At 44.1% G+C, this 17,332-nt stretch overlaps 1 protein-coding gene across 1 annotated transcript; it reads right to left on the minus strand.

The window, feature by feature from the left end:
• Positions 1-1,882: 1,882 nt before the first annotated feature.
• Positions 1,883-9,944, minus strand: Fgf23 (fibroblast growth factor 23). The gene is made up of 3 exons (XM_046446687.2): positions 9,589-9,944; positions 4,800-4,903; positions 1,883-3,429 (listed from the first exon to the last, which is right to left on the minus strand). The coding sequence occupies exons 1-3, from the start codon at positions 9,797-9,799 to the stop codon at positions 2,986-2,988; spliced, it is 759 nt and encodes a 252-aa protein (XP_046302643.1). The 5' UTR covers positions 9,800-9,944; the 3' UTR covers positions 1,883-2,985.
• Positions 9,945-17,332: the final 7,388 nt, after the last annotated feature.

The following is a 17,332-nucleotide window of genomic DNA, read 5'->3' on the forward strand; positions in this document are numbered from 1 at the left end:
TTTCTTTATGTAAGGGAGAAATTTATGGGGAAAGAAAGGAACTCTTGTAGTCTGTGGGTGGGAAATAATCAGTCTGTTTTTTTCTCTTCTTCAAGGTTTAACTCTCTTTCTATGAGGGAACAAAAGTCTGATTATTCCCAAAGGATCATTTTAATGCTGCTCTACCTACTTTTGTAGGTGTTCAGGTGGCGTGATCCAGGAGCAAAGTTAAGAAATACCTGACCCATCCCTTTTATTTCTGAAATACCATGGAGGGGTAAAACCTACAAGCTGAGGCCAAGTCAGGGGGGGGTGGGGAAGTGCTTTTGAAACAGTAATAACCTGCCTTTGATAAGTCTGTTTTGTGTGATTAAAGAAATAAAGCCTGTTCCCTATGCTCCTATATCTATCTAGTGACTCTCCCTTGCTCTACTCTGTAATATGGAAGACTCTGGCACCCAGACTCTTAAAAGGGACATAATCAGAACAAAATTCCCTGTGTAGACTTTGTCAGAAGTCATTTGAATGCCAATCAAAATGGTGACCCTCTATGCTGAGTTCTTCCACAGTCATTATTAAAAGTGAGAAGCAGGCTAAAGTTAGGTAACAACTAGGCTTGAGCCCATGTGAACTTGAACGGAGAGATTCAGATGTGTAATAAGCATCTTTGGTTCCTGGTTTTTAGAGCTGGAAGGAGGTTAAAGAAGGAATGTTGAGAACACTAACTACAGAAAGAGAAAGTAGACTCTACCTTGCTGGCTGCTATCACATCTCACAGGACTGTAACACTGTGTTAAGTGCATTTGGTATAGTTTGGATCTTGCATGTCCCCAAAGCCCCATGTGTTGAAGGCTCAGTCCCCAGCCTGTGGTACTCTTGGGGAGGTGGTGGAACATTTCAGAAGTGGGGCATAGTGGGAGGTCATAGGTCATTGGGGGTGTGCCTTTGAAGGGATGCCTCTTCCTCTCTTGCTTCCTGGCCATGAGGTGAGTGCCTTTGCATCATGCCCTGATGTGCTATCCCCCAACCAAAGAGCTAAAAGCAAGGTGTCCTCTGGATCATGGACTGGAACCTCCCAAACTATGACTCACATTAAATCTTTTATCTCAGTATTTGTCATAGTGGTGGAAAGCTGAAAAACACAGCATAACACCTGGTTTACTGAGGTATTGATGTGGTTGTGTCAGTGTACATTTTTAAATTAGAAATTCTCCTTTAAGGGGCTACTTTAGAGCTAGAGTGCTCTGAAATCCAGTATTGATAAAATTTTATTGTTTTCAATGATTAAGATGAATCAAAATTAAATGTGCTTATGAATGGAAAAAAACTTTGAATATTTAAAAATTCTGATAACCTGTATCGATTGTCCTTACTCCAGATTTTCTGAATGCTCCCCTCCCATAAACCCTTTAATTCCCACATCCCAACATGCTTTTATGTAGTAATGCAGAGAAAAGTAACAGAAGCTGAGAGAAATTTTATTTTCTTTTAAATGGAAGGAAGGAAAAAGTGGGATTACATTTTTATAAATATCTATAAATACAGAGTGAAAGGCAAAATCTTCCAAATAAATAAATAAATATGGCCATATGCTAAGGGACACAAGGAACTGCAGGGGCTACCTTGGCTCTGCCAAAAAGAAAACCCCCAATAGCTTGTGAGATTACAATCAGTTTTCTACCAAAGTCCTTTTGGGATTTCCCATCTAATTATCAGGAAGGAGAAAGCATCTATAGCTACTGTACAGGACAATGTCCCCAACAGGAAATGAAAACCATGAAAGAAATTATTCACCACGCCCCACTGTATATGCTGCTCCACACAGTTTGAGTATAGGAACTAGTCCTTCAAAATCATCAGGTCAAAGTGGTCGTCCAGTGTTTCTCTGATCAGGAAAAAGAATGGGTACATGAAGGTGGCAGGAAAAATAAAAGGTGGGAAGCAGTTCGAATCTAGTTGTTAATATTCTGCACTTTAGGTGGTCATTTTAAATAGAGGTAGGAAAAGAGGGACCTTGCAGGAAGAGTCCAAGTCACTGGGAAAGACTAAGATGAGAGCTGAGCATTAGTTCCCATCCGGCACACCGCAGCTTTCTCAAAGACAGGCTGATTTTTCCTCAGCACAGCACTGGGGCTCCTGGGACTAAAAGCTCTCTTTACATAATGCCTCTTAGGAGAGAGTGAATGTGTTTCCCTTTTGCAAAATCCTGGCAGGTGGGGTAGATTTTCATGAACCAAAAACTAAACTTATTCTTTCGGCCTAATTCATTAAAGCCAAAAATGGGGCCAAGGGGTGAGGCTAAATTATCAGGCACTCGGGAACTAGCGCAGAATCACTCTTGGTCCTCTGGCTCTGGTTCTGTAGAAGGAGAGAGGGAGGCAGAGTGCAGCCACTCTGCAAAGGGGTGGAGCTTTCTGCTTCAGTTCCGGGAGCATTCTCCATGTTGTTTCGACCAGCCCGCCTCAGTCTCCTTTGATAGCCTTTCCCCCAGAGATACTCAAGGCAGAACCAAAACTTGAAATTAGTGTTCTCATCAACTTGCCTGGTTCAGCTCTTAATGTCAAGGTGTGCAAACTCAAATGCCAGTAGGATCCAGATAGATAACACGGAGCGCTGGAGAAGCTGCTAGATTGCCCCTTGCCCACACCATGCAAGTATGAAAACCCAACATGCCACTGCTTTTTCTAAATGCTAGACTGAGCTAGAGGAGAGGCATAGGGAAGGGAAGTGGGGGTGGTTGGAATCCCTTGTCTTCCCTTTAATGGGACATTTACCTGTTGGGGTTTCTTATACCATAAAGTGGGGGTGTAAAGGTGGGGGAAATGAAACCCCAGTATTCAGGCGGCAAAGGCTGATTCTCAGGGGACCTGCGGGAAAGGGAATGGAGGGAAGCAGGGATTGCACGCATCACCTCCACCTTGACCTTGGAGTGTGAAGGGGGCTGGGTCCTTTAGAGAAAGCTGAGTGGGCTGAAAGGTTGGTTAAGGAGGATTCTTTCCGGCTTCCCTAGATGAACTTGGGGAACGGGTGGCACCTTTCCACGCCCCTGCCCCCTGCGTGCGTGTTGACCCTACTGCCTCGGAGCACGCCCAGGGGGTCGCTGGCCACCACGCTGTTGTCTTCGGCACTCGGGAGCTCCTGGGAGCAGGAGGCCGGCGCCGGGGTCATGCGGGGCCGGGGCTTGAGCACGTTCAGCGGGTCCCTCTCGGAGTCGTCCTCTGCGCTCCGGGTGTGCCGCCGGCGCGGCGTCGGGGTGTTGAAGTGGATCAGCGGGACGAGGTTCCTCCGGGACAGGAACTGGGAGTAGGGCGGCGGGTTCATGCCTGGCAGGAAGGCCCTCTTGGCCCGGCCCAAGCTGACCAGGAAGTGGTGCTGGGGGGAGTGGTAGATGTCATAGCCGTTCTCCAGCGTCTGGTGCCTGAACCTGCAGTTGTCCGCGTTGAAGTAATGCTGGAGGGGCGAGAGGGCAGTGGGTGAAGGCTGGCTGGGTGAGGGCCTGACACCAGGCCCCCAAGGGCTCAGGCGCCTGTGTACCCTGCCCGAAGCATGGGAGTGTTTTACCTGTTCAGCTTTCCCTTGGCTCCTTTCTTGGAAAACAAGGGATTTCCACTAATGCACTCCAAGCTGTCCAGGGGCTGAATATGGTTCCAGTCTTTAGAAAACCTGTGCTCTGGGTCCTTACAACTCAGTGCCTGAGACCTGGCAGGCCTGGCATTTGGCTTGCTGGGGCTGGGCCCAGAGAGGAACCGGGACACTCCTTGTGCCTAGTTTCTGGAGGGAGGGCTAACAATACCAACCCCCCACCCCCCAAAGTTTCCAACTTTTAGAGCTGTTCTGGCTGAAAGTTGGCTTGTGTTTGTCTCCTTGCCCGGAGAAAGGAGGAGATGGGATGTAGTGTTGGGTCAAACATGAATGAGGATACTGACAATGGAGAGAAAATGTCCTTGGGGGATTAGGGACATGAACTTGCTAACATATGAATTGGGTTTAAATCCTCATTCTACTACTAGTACTAGGTTTTATTGAGTTCCTATGAGGGCCTTTATATACTATTCCACTTAATCCTCAAACTCCACAAAGTATTTGTACAGATGAGGATGATCTATATGCCTGTATGGGCTCAGCCGGTGTTTATCATCCACTCTGACCAGATGTTGGTCCTGGGACACAGCAGTGAACAAAATAAAGTCCTCACTCTCAAGAAATTCCTAGTGGGTATGCTGGTTGGTAACAGAATCCTAGGGTAAATAATCCTTCTCTTTGACCATCTCAAAATCCTCTGGACTACACAGCAAGCTTTACTTGGGAAACCCTGTGCTTACCAGTCTTAAGGACCAGAGATCCCCACTAGGGCACAGGTAGTTAATTAAGAGATCTTTAATGGGAGGGAGCATCACAGATCATGTGGTCCATTCCACTTCACTTTTTCCAAGGGAAGAGACTGGAGAAGTGAGAGGACTTGCCCAAGGTCATAGTTGGTAACAGATTACAGAAGACACCACTGGCCTTTCAATGTTTTCTAATCTATGTTGCAGCATGAATTTACACAACTTAAGAACCTACAAATACATTCAGGGGGCCACACTAGATGCAAAAGTAGGAAACAGTAGGCAGAACAGACTGGAGGAAGCCTGGGCGGCATCACCAGGCTGTACCCACCCCCCACCCCATACAGCTGCGCATTTGATATTTAGTCTGAATAAAGTACTAAGTGAAAACAGATTACCCAGGGACACTGCAAGTAGAGCCTTTAAACTAGAAAGTCTATGCTCTGCCAAAGAAATAATTGCAAATGGTGACCAACATAAAAAGAAACTCACTGATCCAAAAATGTTGCCTCTGAAATCCATACAGAGGAATCTCCTACTCATCACACCTGTGATCACCACAAAGCCAGCATCCTCTGATCTGATCAGCAGGGCACCTGTGGAGAAAATTATTCAGGTCACAGACTCAAGTTTCCACCTCCTGAAACCTCCTTGTGGGGAAGACTTCACATAACTCCCTTCCTGCTTGTTCCCCCTCATTTCCTGTGGCCCCTTTCCCTGCTCATTCACCTCCCACTTCATCCTCTTACCTGTATGGGGACCAATGGAGCTTACCACTTTCTTCTTTTTTTTTTTAATTTTTTTTTTTTTTTAGCTGTTGATGGACCTTTATTTTGTTCATGTATTTATATGTGCTGCTGAGAATCGAACCCAGTGCCTCTCACATGCCCAGCAAGTGCACTACCGCTGAGCCCCAGCACCAGCCCCTCACCACTTTCTTTTTCCTGTGCCCCACACACATTTCTCTCTCTCCACCTGGACTTTATTTCTTCCCTTGCCTGGCGAATACCTCTTAATGTCTGTGGTAGTGGACATGTCCTCCCAAGCTTTCTGCTTTTGTTATTTTTTTATTTTTATGCTAAGATGTCTTTCAGGGATCTAGCTTGTTTAGAGAGTCTCACATTTCCTGTCAAAAAACAAACAAACAAAAAACCCCCAAATCTTTCCTTTTGCCTACCATGGGATTTCTGTGTACATCTCATTTGACTTCACTTAACAGCCCCCCCACCCCATGATGGTGATTAAGGGGGGTTGCCCAGCCAGGAATTAGAATCTGTTTTCTGCAAACATCCCCTGGAGAGGTTGTAAATGCCCATCATCTGTGCCTAGCAAGTGGTGGAGCCTCTGGGGGAGCCTTGGGGTGACTTGAAGTCCCGGGCTCCTCTCCTACCCTGTGAGGGTTCAATACAAAGACCTCTGGGGAGAGTGGCTGGGCAATGATTAGACTGAGCCTGATGTGGACTGAAGTTGGAATGACGTGGGACACAGGGATGGAGGGTGGAAGCAAACCTAGAAGGAATGGAACAGAAGAGAGCCAAGAAGAGCAGTTAATTTGTTTGACTAAAGGTTAGCCTCCAGGGAAGCTTCTGGAAAAGTGTGATGAGGTGTGGGAGGTACAGAAGATATTTAAATTCCTCCAAATTGGTGACTGTCTATGTGTCTCAAATGTATGGTCAATTTTGTGGTTAAACTCTGAGGAAAAACATAAGGAATATGTAAGAGGTAGTTTTCCATCCTATGGCTTTTCAGTCCTATAGAGGAAAAAATTACACTTAGTAATGATTTTGGAGTGGTTGCAAAAGTGTTTTACATATTTTCAATTCTCAAAATAGCTGCTGTATTGCTGTTAATATTATTATTTCAGTAGTAGTAGAAGCATCCCAACTTAAATGATAAAGCAGGATTCATCACAAGTATGAGAAGACAGAAATCAAATGCAAAATACATGCTGTAGGTCCCGAAGACACCAAGTTTCAGTGCCCCTGGGGTGCAGGGAAGAGGCACTGAGCCCAGAGACTTGGACTCTGGTATCAATTCTACCACTTAAGAACTTGTGGGCTCCGGTAACTTTGCTTTAGCCTGGGTTTCCTCAGCTGTGAAATGAACAAAAGTACAGCCGTCCTGCCCACATTGTAGGTTATCACAAGGATTGAATGGGTTAATGGTCGCCAAGGGCCTTGACAGTGTTGGGCATCATGGTGCGGCTGACCTGCCGTTTGTGCCAAACCCACATGCGATCATCATGCTGGTCTGATGCTTGGGGCCAGCGCTGGACATATGCTCCTGGTCCAGGGCCAGTTCCAGTAGAAAACAACCTGCAGCTACTGTGGGTTAGGATGGAGTAGGGTGGGGTACACAGGCTCTTGAATCAAACCAATGTAAGCCAGTGTGAAAGTTTAGAAAATGTAATTTAGATGGATTTTCTCCCTTTTGTGTTTCCAGTAGGCATGTTTTCTCAGTCTGCACACATCCAAGGGAAATTTCAGCAGAAAAAAGCAAAAAAGCACTCTGGCCGTGGAAGTCACCTGCTCTCCCTGTTGGCACCTGGCAGGCTTAAGGAACATTATTTCAACAATGGAGGTGTCTCATGCCTATGACCTTGGAAGGGCATGGGATTTGGGATCCAGATGTTCTCTAGGTTATCTACTACCTGTGTGGCCCTGAACCAGTTACATTCTTTAACTTTTGTTTTTCATGTCTGAAATGGAGGTGTTTAAATCACCTCTAGTCCTGCTGAGGATGTAATGAGATGAGTTTTCACCCATTTAAAGAGCTTTCTAAATGCAATTTAGAAAGTAATTGTTACTATTACTGTTTCATTTCGATTTCTGCTTAAAAAGTAGAACATTATCTGCTTATTTCTACTTTCATAGCCAGTATGTGATAAATAAAATGGTAAATGTAAGGGGTTTTGAGCTCCTCAAAAGATAAACTATGAAGAAGGCTTAAAGACCCTGAGTAGTTCAGCTTCAAGTACAGAAGAATTGGAGAATGGAGGAAGCAAAAATATTGGGATCGAGGAATTGATACTAACTAAGCGTGGGCAGGGGATACAGCTCAGTGGTAGAACTCTTGCTTAGTGTACGTGAGATCCCCAGCACCTCAGGGAGAAAAAAAAAAAGAGTGGGATATTAATCAATAGTAATGAGCATCTATTTCCTGTTGTTTCTACAGAGTTAAGTTAATGAAGAATAGGAGGGTGGACTTGTTCACAGGGAACAAGTGTGTAGGTACTGGGGAAGACCCCTAACTTCAGCTCACTGAGTCCCAGGGGCGCTGGTAGAATCTCATAGTCAGATAATTTCATTTTATTGAGACCAGTGACCCAGGGGGCTGGGATTGTGGCTCAGTGGCAGAGTGCTTGCCTAGCACGGGTGGGACCCGGGTTTGATTCTCAGCACCACATGAAAATAAAGGCTTTATGTTGTGTCCATCTACACCTAAAAAATATTAAAAAAAAAAAAAAAGACCAGTGACCCAAAGCGGAGTTGAATACTCAACCCTTAATCAGTGATCTACTAAAACACAATAGTAAAAAGAACCAGATTTCACTGGAAATGTGTAATTATTTGGGAAGGGAAAATGACATACTTTTCCATCAGTGTGGAGAGCACTGTTTTACATTTATCAATGATGTCATCCAAAATCTTTTACCAGACTTATCTACATGCATTAATGTTTCTTCTTTCCTTTCTTGGTAACTTAATCTTAATGCACACTTTTTTTCCTTAAAAAAAAAATACACCTGATAACTGATGGAACATCACCAAAGCTTACATATAAATTAGGGAAAGTAGGTGCCCCTCTGTAGCCCTGACTCTGAGTCACCCACCCCAAGCTAGTGTGTTCATCTCCCCCCCAAAAAAACAACACTTGTGTGGCTTGTATGTCAGACAAAACAAACCTAAACACAATTGTGTGTGTGTGTGTGTGTGTGTGCATGGAAATCTGAAGTCCATTCGGTCCATTTGCTTCTCAGTCATTTTAATGCACCTAGTGCTGAGTGCATTCTCCTCATAAGAATTATGATTTAAATAGAGATTTTGATTGCTCTTTTATTCTGTTTGAACTACATTGGATCATCTTGTATTTTTCTGAATTCTTAGAGTAATTTTAACATGTTCTCCAAAAATAGAACACCCTTCTTCATACTTATCTCCCTTCTCACTCCTTTGTCTCTTACCTAGGCACACAGCAAAGGACAGTCATTTGAATCACAGCTACTTGACAGACTGTTGTGGACTGTGATCCAACTTTCAGCAAACCCAATCTTTAAAAACATTCTGGTTGTCTCATGTTGCCAGTAAGTTTGCAGATAGCTCAATTTGTTACTGATTAGACCCCTTTTAGCTCCACTGACCAGAACTGAGAACCTATAGAGGGCACCATTGAAGCACCTCATAAACCTGTTGGATGGATACATGGACGGATGCATGGATGGACAGAGGAGTGGACAAATGGATTGTATACCTGGTCAGACTCACCAAGACAATGTATCTGGGCAATCTGCCTTTGATACATTTCTTCTTAATAATTTTAACAAAATCCGAATACTAGAAGCTCAGAGATGGAAAGAACCTCTGAGTTCATCTATTCCAATCCTTGGAATGATACAGGAATCTTCATAATCTCCCTAGCTAGCCCTGTTCAAAGTTCATGAGCTAAAACTTAGTGTCTATTGATCATCTATCTGGCTTCTTTTCCTTTTAGATACCTTGCCTCTCTTTCTGTACATTTTTTTAAATCTTGGGACAAGGCAAAGTGCAAGTGGTTTCTATTACGGGAAGAGTATTTTAGTTAAGACAAATTACTAAATTATTCATGCTGAAAGAAATTAGTAAATACTAATTAGGGAGGTGGCAAACCTTTCTTTTTTTCTTTTTTTTCTTTTTTTTTTTTTTGGTACTGAGGATTGAGCCCTCGGGTGCTTACTTAACCTCTAAGCCTCATCCCCAGTCCTTTTTTATATTTTATTTGGAGACAAGGTCTTGCTGAGTTTCTTAGGACTTGGCTAAATTGCTGAGGCTGGCTTTGAACTCGAGATCCTCCTGTCTCAGCCTCTGGAGCCGCCAGGCATGTACCGCCGCACCCGAGCCCCTAAGGTTTTACAAAAAGCCTACAGATACCATTAAGGGGTTCAGGGAAAAGAGGCTATGAGGCTGGGTTAGCCCTCTGGTCAAGCCCAAGACTTTCCCAACCCTCCCCTCTCCCCCCACCCCTGTAGGTAGACAAAGGAGAGTTCCCCCACTTCCCAACTTCCCAGCCTGAAGCCCCTACTCACTGTAGATGGTCTGATGGGGTGTGCCATCCACTTGGCCATCCCTGTGGATCTGCAGGTGGTAGCTGTTCCTGGCCGTGGCGGTGTACAGGTGAGTCAGGCCGCCCCAGTTGGAGGCCAACAGTGGAGAGGTGTTGGGATAGGCTCTGATGATGCGCGTGCTGCAGACACCGCACAGAGCCCAGACCAGGAGCCTGAGGCGGGTCCCCAACATCGCTGCTTTCTGAATGGCTAGTGCTGAATTTGAAACCTGACACTCCCTCCTTGACTCCCCAGGCCTCTATCCTTGCCGGCCTTTCTCCTCTCCGTTCTGGCAAATAGCAGACTTGAGGATCCTCCACTGGATCCCCTCCTTTCCCCCTCAGACTTTTAAAGGGTAGCAGCGTGACATCAAACAGGAAAAACTCCACTGTCCACATCCTCTATGTTGTAATCAGCCATTTGAAGAAAGTGCAGAGACTTCTGAGGCTCACGGAAGGCACGGTTATACACACACACACACACACAAGCATGCACGCACACACGTACACACACCCCTCAATTTCAGACCAGTGCTCCCAAAAGTGAGTGATGTGTGGGCAAAAGTTATCTATGACACTGGGTCATCTGATGACCTGTCCCACTTCCACCAGGAAATGTGAAGGCAGCTAGCGGTCCCAAAAAATCCAGCTCCAGTCATGTAGTGTCCCGCCTCCTCGGCTGGTCATCTCTCACCAGTCTACTCATTTTGGTTTCCTCAGTCCTTTTAACTCCAATTGCCATGTATGTACCCAGTGCTTTCTGTGTGTGCAGCATCAGGTGGGTGTCTTGATCCATATAGAGATGCGTGACGCCACCTGGCAAATGGCATCCGCTGAGACTCCCACCTCAGGAAAGATATTCGAGCTGGGATCAGGGACACAAAACCCAAAGTTACCATTTGGAAAGATTTCAAAGTGGGCAAAGGAAAACAAGGCTTTGAGGTCACTGAAAATACCAAAGTCCGATTTCTCAGTTTCACTAGTTGGGAGATTTAGGGAAACTGAACTGGTAATCTTGGTCTCTCCAATAGGCAAAAGATGAAATCAGAGGCTCATGGGGATCAGCAGGGCTGCTGGCTGAGCAGAGGCGGGCAGAGTGCTGGAAGCACCCTCAGCAGAGTGTTCACACGGGGTGTCTAGCTCTATGACTGGTGCCTTCTTGCAGAGGATGCTCCCAGGAATGTCCTGTGGAACTACGTGTCTGATACAGGGTAGTGGCCGTGGGGTGGTGGTGGTGGTGGTGGTCTTAGCACATACAATCCAACGAGAGGCAAATTACAGGAACACATACCAGAAAAACATGCCCCAGGGAGACTGCCATTCTTTCAGTTTCTCATTTTACTGAGCATATACTACAGATAAGAATAAAGCATAAAGCTAGACATTGTTGTTAATTAAAAGAGAATGAGATATGATCCTGTCTCAATCTAATGGAGGGGGCAGATAAAATTAAGTAACTATCATACAAAGTATTTTCAAATCAGCTAGCTCATTTTAACTTCACTGCAAACTATGAGAGAGGTACTTCAGGTATTGTTACTATTTTAATGTTATTTGTGAAGAGATGAAGATGTCGGTTGAGCAAATAACTTGTAGAGGAAGGACAGGATCTTTTGATTCCCTGTGCTGCTTCTCTGATAAGAATCACAGGGGCAGCAAATGCTCGAGAACTTATCCTTCCACTTCCTATTTTAATGCTTGTAGTAATTTACTTAATCTTTAGAATAACCCTTTAAGGAGGTACTATTATTCCCTTTATAGAGATGAGGAAACTGGAGCACATGGCTTAAGTAACTTGCACAAATACACAACTAATTCATGGAAGAGGATGGATCTGAAACCAGGTCTGACTTAGCTCTGCTTAGCTCTTTGCAAGATGTGCAGGCCCACCCAGTATGTTACAGCCAGAGCTATGACACTTGGTGAGTGCAAGTAGCAATGAGACAGAGTGCTTTTCTCTAGTAAATCAACATTTTTACCCAGGGTATGTCTCTAGCATATACGTGCTTGTCTCTAGGGTTTAAATGGAAGATGGATAACATTTAAGTGCTTATGTCTAAAACAGACTTCCTTCATAGAAGTCACAGAATGGTTTATAAATACAGCATCATAGTTTAGCTAAATGAAGAAACAGCTAGCTTTCAGAATTGAAATGCACATCATTCAGAAATATTTGCCAATTGATAACCCTGCATTTCCTCTTCCTGATGCAAATGGTAGAGGGATGGGAAGTACCTGTGAAGCAATCAGCAACTACTGAGAAAATTCTCTGAGAGACGGGAGAGAGAGTGTTACAGGAATAAAAAGTAGACCAAATTTATCTTCTGAGGTTGACAATATGGTTAAGCTGAGAAAAACTTTGCTCATGGCCATGTTCTATGTAAGAGCTAAATTACTAGGACGTGTAAGAAATGCCACGGGCATTCACAAGGGAGAGATTTTGGGGGTGAATGCTGGACTCAAGGTGCTTTGGGGAAGGAGAGAGTGAGCTTTGTACAAGGGGCCGGGTGTTGACCAGCACCCAAGGCACAGAGGGGAGGGTGTGCAGGTGTCCAGAAAGGAGTTCCTGGGGTGACTGTGGATGGGGGACATGTCCCTGACCAGTTGAACTCCTGCTATTAGGAAAGAGAATTGTGCCATCACTACACTTCCAAAGACTTTCCTCCAAGGAAAAGCCGTGAATTCACAGCAGCTGGTTGTGAAGGCAGAGTGTGGCCTGGGGAGTGGGTTTATTTCCTGGGAGTAGGTTTATTTCTAGGGGGTCTGGGGAAGGAGGTGGGGTGATGAGACAGTCCCCACTTGGAGAGAGTAAAGGGAAATGCAAGACTGTCAGAATAATTCTTTGCATTTGTAATATAGAACAGTTGAGAGCAAAGATGAGAGTTACCCAGTTGCATGCAGAGAGGCAGAACTTCCACCTCCCTGGCTGAAACTCCCTACCAAAGGGCTCCAGACCTGGTTTCCCATTAGAATCACCGGTGGAGCTTTAAAACCCAAAACATCCCAGGGCTGATCTTTGACCTACCTAATCTACAGGGTGAAGGACAGCTATTTGTGCCTTTCCTTGCAGAGCCACCTGGGAGTGTCTGATATTTAAGTACTTATCAGTGAACAGGCTCTGAGTCTCAACCACACACTGGAATTAGTACACAGAAACCAAGGCCCTGTCACTGGGCTGCTCACTGTCCCATTCCCTTCCAGAGTTTCCAGCCTATATGTAGATTAAGATGGGCCTTTCTATGGAATCTGAGTAGTGCATGCCCGGTTGGTCAGTGCTCTGTGCCCACAAACAGCCTTTAACTGGAGCCTGTGGTGTGGTTTCTGAAGCTCCAGAGTACGAGGGGAAAGACACCGGTGTGTGGGTTCCTTGTCTCTGAATCTAGAGGCCCCCTTGGCCATGGTTCAGGATCTGGGAACTACTGCGACCTTAGGAGCCCAAAATGAAACAGATGGCAGATGTGAACAGGAAGCTCATGAAGGAGGCTGCTGATTTGCACTTCTGGATGTCCCCACCCTCAGTTCCCAGTGACTGCCAGATGCAACAGAAAGGCTGGTCCCAGGGCAGGTGTGCAAACGTGCTTATCCGCCTGCCTTGGGAGCCCCTGCTCTGACCTCAGGAGAGTCCCCCTGTGTGGAGGCCTCTGGTCCCAGCCCTGCACTTCCACTCAGAGGACCCAGCTCTAAAGATGAATTGGGGATGGTAGGGATCTCTAACCCTTCAAGTTCACCCATTTCCTTCATCTCCTGTCTTCTTTTTCTCAGAATCCACTCTGAGAAGGTATTGAGGAATATTATATCTACCAGATCATATTTTCTCAATGAAAAGACTTGACAACAATTTATAAAAAGTAACATTGGCTTGACCATCATTAGCTATGGTGAAAAATATTGAGGAATCAAGATGAAAGAAGACAGGTAGGAGGGGAGGTAGTCTAGTGTGACTCAAAGTCTTCTCTTGAGACTCTGTCTAAAGACCTTGTCACCAATGGGAGACCTTGTCAGACTTCTGTGCCCTGTGCCTCTCCTTCTCATGATCTATCTCCATCAGGTTAGAAAGGGTTCACCAGTACCTCACTGTCACAGGGGTGACCTTGGCCAGTCCCTGCATGCAGACAGATGTTTATTTAAGTCATCCAAGGCAAATGGTTGTTCCTTGTTTTCTGAAGTTCTCTGGGGAGGTGCTGCAACCTTCCAGAAAATGTCATTCTTATGTGTCTTGTCATCCTGTCAGTTAAAACATGCTTTGGGGGGTGTGAGTGTAGCTTAGTGATAGAGCCAGTGAGGCCCTGGATTCCTTTTCCAGCGAGGTAACAAATAAAAACAAAACAAAAATACACTTATTTATATCCAAGCAGATTCTCTTGCTTTAATGTACTACCTATTCAATAACACATCACTATTTAGCCAAAGCCTATTACATGGTAATATCTTGTAGAAAATCTTCAGGGAAGCATAAGAATGAAAAAGTTCAGCCATGATCTTCAGGGAACCTGCAGTTTACTGAACAGAATGGATTTTGCATTTTCCCAGCACTTCACACCTACAATAGATGCTCACAACATCTGTTGTCCGTTGGTGCTCAAAACAGCCCTGTGAGATATGCTGGAAGGTGTTTGTGGTGACTTTCCCAAGAGAATCCTGGATCCTGATATACACATTCTGTGTTGTTGGGATTTAAAGGAAAATAAGAAAAGAAAAATAAAAAAGGAAAAAAACACATTATTTTCAGTCTGTTGATTTAAAAAATTAATCAGTGAAGAATATATGAAATAGAAGGTGAAGATCTCCTATATAGGCTCTACCCTGTGGAGGTAAGATGTTAACAAAGGTAAAATAATATTTGTAGCTTGGGGGATAATTATACACACACATATAATTCATATATATATATTTTTTTTTCATGAAATAGATAGATGTTCTTTTAAAAAGTCAGCATTGAGGGCATACATTTTAGCATACGCACATTCTGTCCATGCCAAAGTCTATTTGACCATCTTTCCAGGTCAGTATGTATGTCTCTCCCTCTTTTTTTTTTTTTTTTTTTGAATCAGGATGATATACACAATTTATTTATTTATTTATATTGATTTTATTTTTTAGTTTTTTCTCAGCAAGAGAAACAATAAGAGAGGTAAATAGGGAGCCTACATCCTGGGAACAAATCTTTACTCCTCACACTTCAGATAGAGCCCTAATATCCAGAGTATACAAAGAACTCAAAAAATTAAACAATAAAGATAACAAATAACCCAATCAACAAATGGGCCAAGGACCTGAACAGACACTTCTCAGAGGAGGACATACAATCAATCAACAAGTACATGAAAAAATGCTCACCATCTCTAGCAGTCAGAGAAATGCAAATCAAAACCACCCTAAGATACCATCTCACTCCAATAAGATTGGCAGCCATTATGAAGTCAAACAACAACAACAAGTGCTGGCGAGGATGTGGGGAAAAGGGTACTCTTGTACATTGCTGGTGGAACTGCAAATTGGTGAGGCCAATTTGGAAAGCAGTATGGAGATTCCTTGGAAAGCTGGGAATGGAACCACCATTTGACCCAGCTATTGCCCTTCTCGGACTATTCCCTGAAGACCTTAAAAGAGCGTACTACAGGGATACTGCCACATCGATGTTCGTAGCAGTACAATTCACAATAGCTAGACTGTGGAACCAACCCAGATGCCCCTCAATAGATGAATGGATAAAAAAAAATGTGGCATTTATACACAATGGAATATTACGCAGCACTAAAAAATGACAAAATCATGGAATTTGCAGGGAAATGGATGGCATTAGAGCAGATTTTGCTAAGTGAAGCTAGCCAATCCCTAAAAAACAAATGCCAAATGTCTTCTTTGATATAATGAGAGCAACTAAGAACAGAGCAGGGAGGAAGAGCAGGAGGAAAAGATTAACATTAAACAGAGACATGAGGTGGGAGGGAAAGGGAGAGAAAAGGGAAATTGCATGGAAATGGAAGGAGACCCTCATTGTTATACAAAATTACATATAAGAGGTTGTGAGGGGAATGGAAAAAAAAAACAAGGAGAGAAATGAATTACAGTAGATGGGATAGAGAAAGAAGATGGGAGGGGAGGGGAGGGGGGATAGTAGGGGATAGGAAAGGTAGCAGAATACAACAGTTACTAATATGGCATTATGTAAAAATGTGGATGTGTAACCGATGTGATTCTGCAATCTGTATTTGGGGTAAAAATGGGAGTTCATAACCCACTTGAATCTAATGTATGAAATATGATATGTGAAGAGCTATGTAATGTTTTGAACAACCAATAAAAAAAATAAAGATGTGAGATTAAATATACAAAAAAAAAAAAAAAGAATTCTAAAGAACCTTGCAAGAGAGATCTGATAGAGGATGACTGGGGGGGAAAATACCAATGGAGAAAGAAGCCTTGAAAGGCTTGCAGGATTTATCAGCAGCAGATGCAGGTGACAGATACCACCCAGGAGTACATGAAGTCAGCCAATGCCAGTGATGCAGCCACAAGAGCTCCACAAAAGCTTTTCACAATGAACATGACTCTGCAAGACGTTAGGGGCTGGAGCTGGATGTATGTGCCTGACATCCTTCATGCTGTCATTTGTGACATACGCTTGGTCCACTGCACAATGAGGAGAACTGATTGCAGAGAGGGCACACAAAACACAACTGCAGCACATAAGATTTTCTAGAGCAGTGACACTATTTTGGATCCATGGTGTTATGCATTAATCAAACACCAAGAAATATACAAAACGAGAGTAGAGCCCTAATTTGAACTGTAGAGATGCTCTAATAACAATGTGTCAATAGTGTTCTTCAGTTATAACAAATGCTCCACGGTAGTGTAAGATGTTAATAACAGGAGAAATTGTGTGTGAGGTGGGGAGAGGGGAGAATCTCTAAGGTTCCTCCAGGGGCTTTTGTCTGGATGTGGAGTGCTCGCTGGTCTTGCAGCCCCTCCAGTTTGCTTTTTCACCTGTTTTGCTTGATCATCAAATGCTGCTGGTGACTGGAAGAGTTTAAATTTCCCAAGAGACTTGTTTCTCTCCCATGTCTTGCTTAAAATGTCTGTCCCAGGTGAGGGATAAATGGAAGGAAGGCAGGTTTCTTTAATCTAATATTTAATATAATTATTATATTACATACTTTTAAAAGTCACTATAATATCAGCCTCAACCCAACAAATTTCCTCAAATGTAAATCTAAAAACACAGACTCCCACCAGACATTTCAGAATGAAATGCGAGTGAGTTCTGTAACTTTGCAGAATCCGTGGTATTGCTAACTCGCCTTTGGTTCCCTAACCAGAAGCTTGTTTTGCCTGGACAAGAAGAGGACCCTCAGATGCCTTCTACTGGGGACACTAGCAAGATCACAGAAGAGCTTGAGAGTGAAGGGTGAAGGATCACTTGCAACTGATCAGTAGCGGCAGCCTCAATTCCTTTTCTCCCCTCCTCCCCTCTCCTGCTCACAGCCTCCTCCTTACTGAAATCCCTCTCCAGCCTCTGCAGCTTATGGGAGATGAAACAATGTGTATCCCCAGGCAGGGGAGACCCAGCCACATGAAAGTCTTCACAAAAGACCATCTCTTTGGGTGATAAGAACAGGGTTATGTTTGTTCCACTCAGTGAAAAGCCAAGGTGTAGGTGAGACTCAGTGGAGTCTCAATCTAAGGAGGCTGGTACAATTTTATTATCTCCATTTTGCATCACG

Source organism: Marmota monax, unplaced genomic scaffold (genome assembly GCF_021218885.2).
Source record: "Marmota monax isolate L192 unplaced genomic scaffold, Marmota_monax_Labrador192_F-V1.1 WCK01_AAM20220418_F8-fsc00512, whole genome shotgun sequence".
NCBI classification, from domain to species: Eukaryota; Metazoa; Chordata; class Mammalia; order Rodentia; family Sciuridae; genus Marmota; species Marmota monax.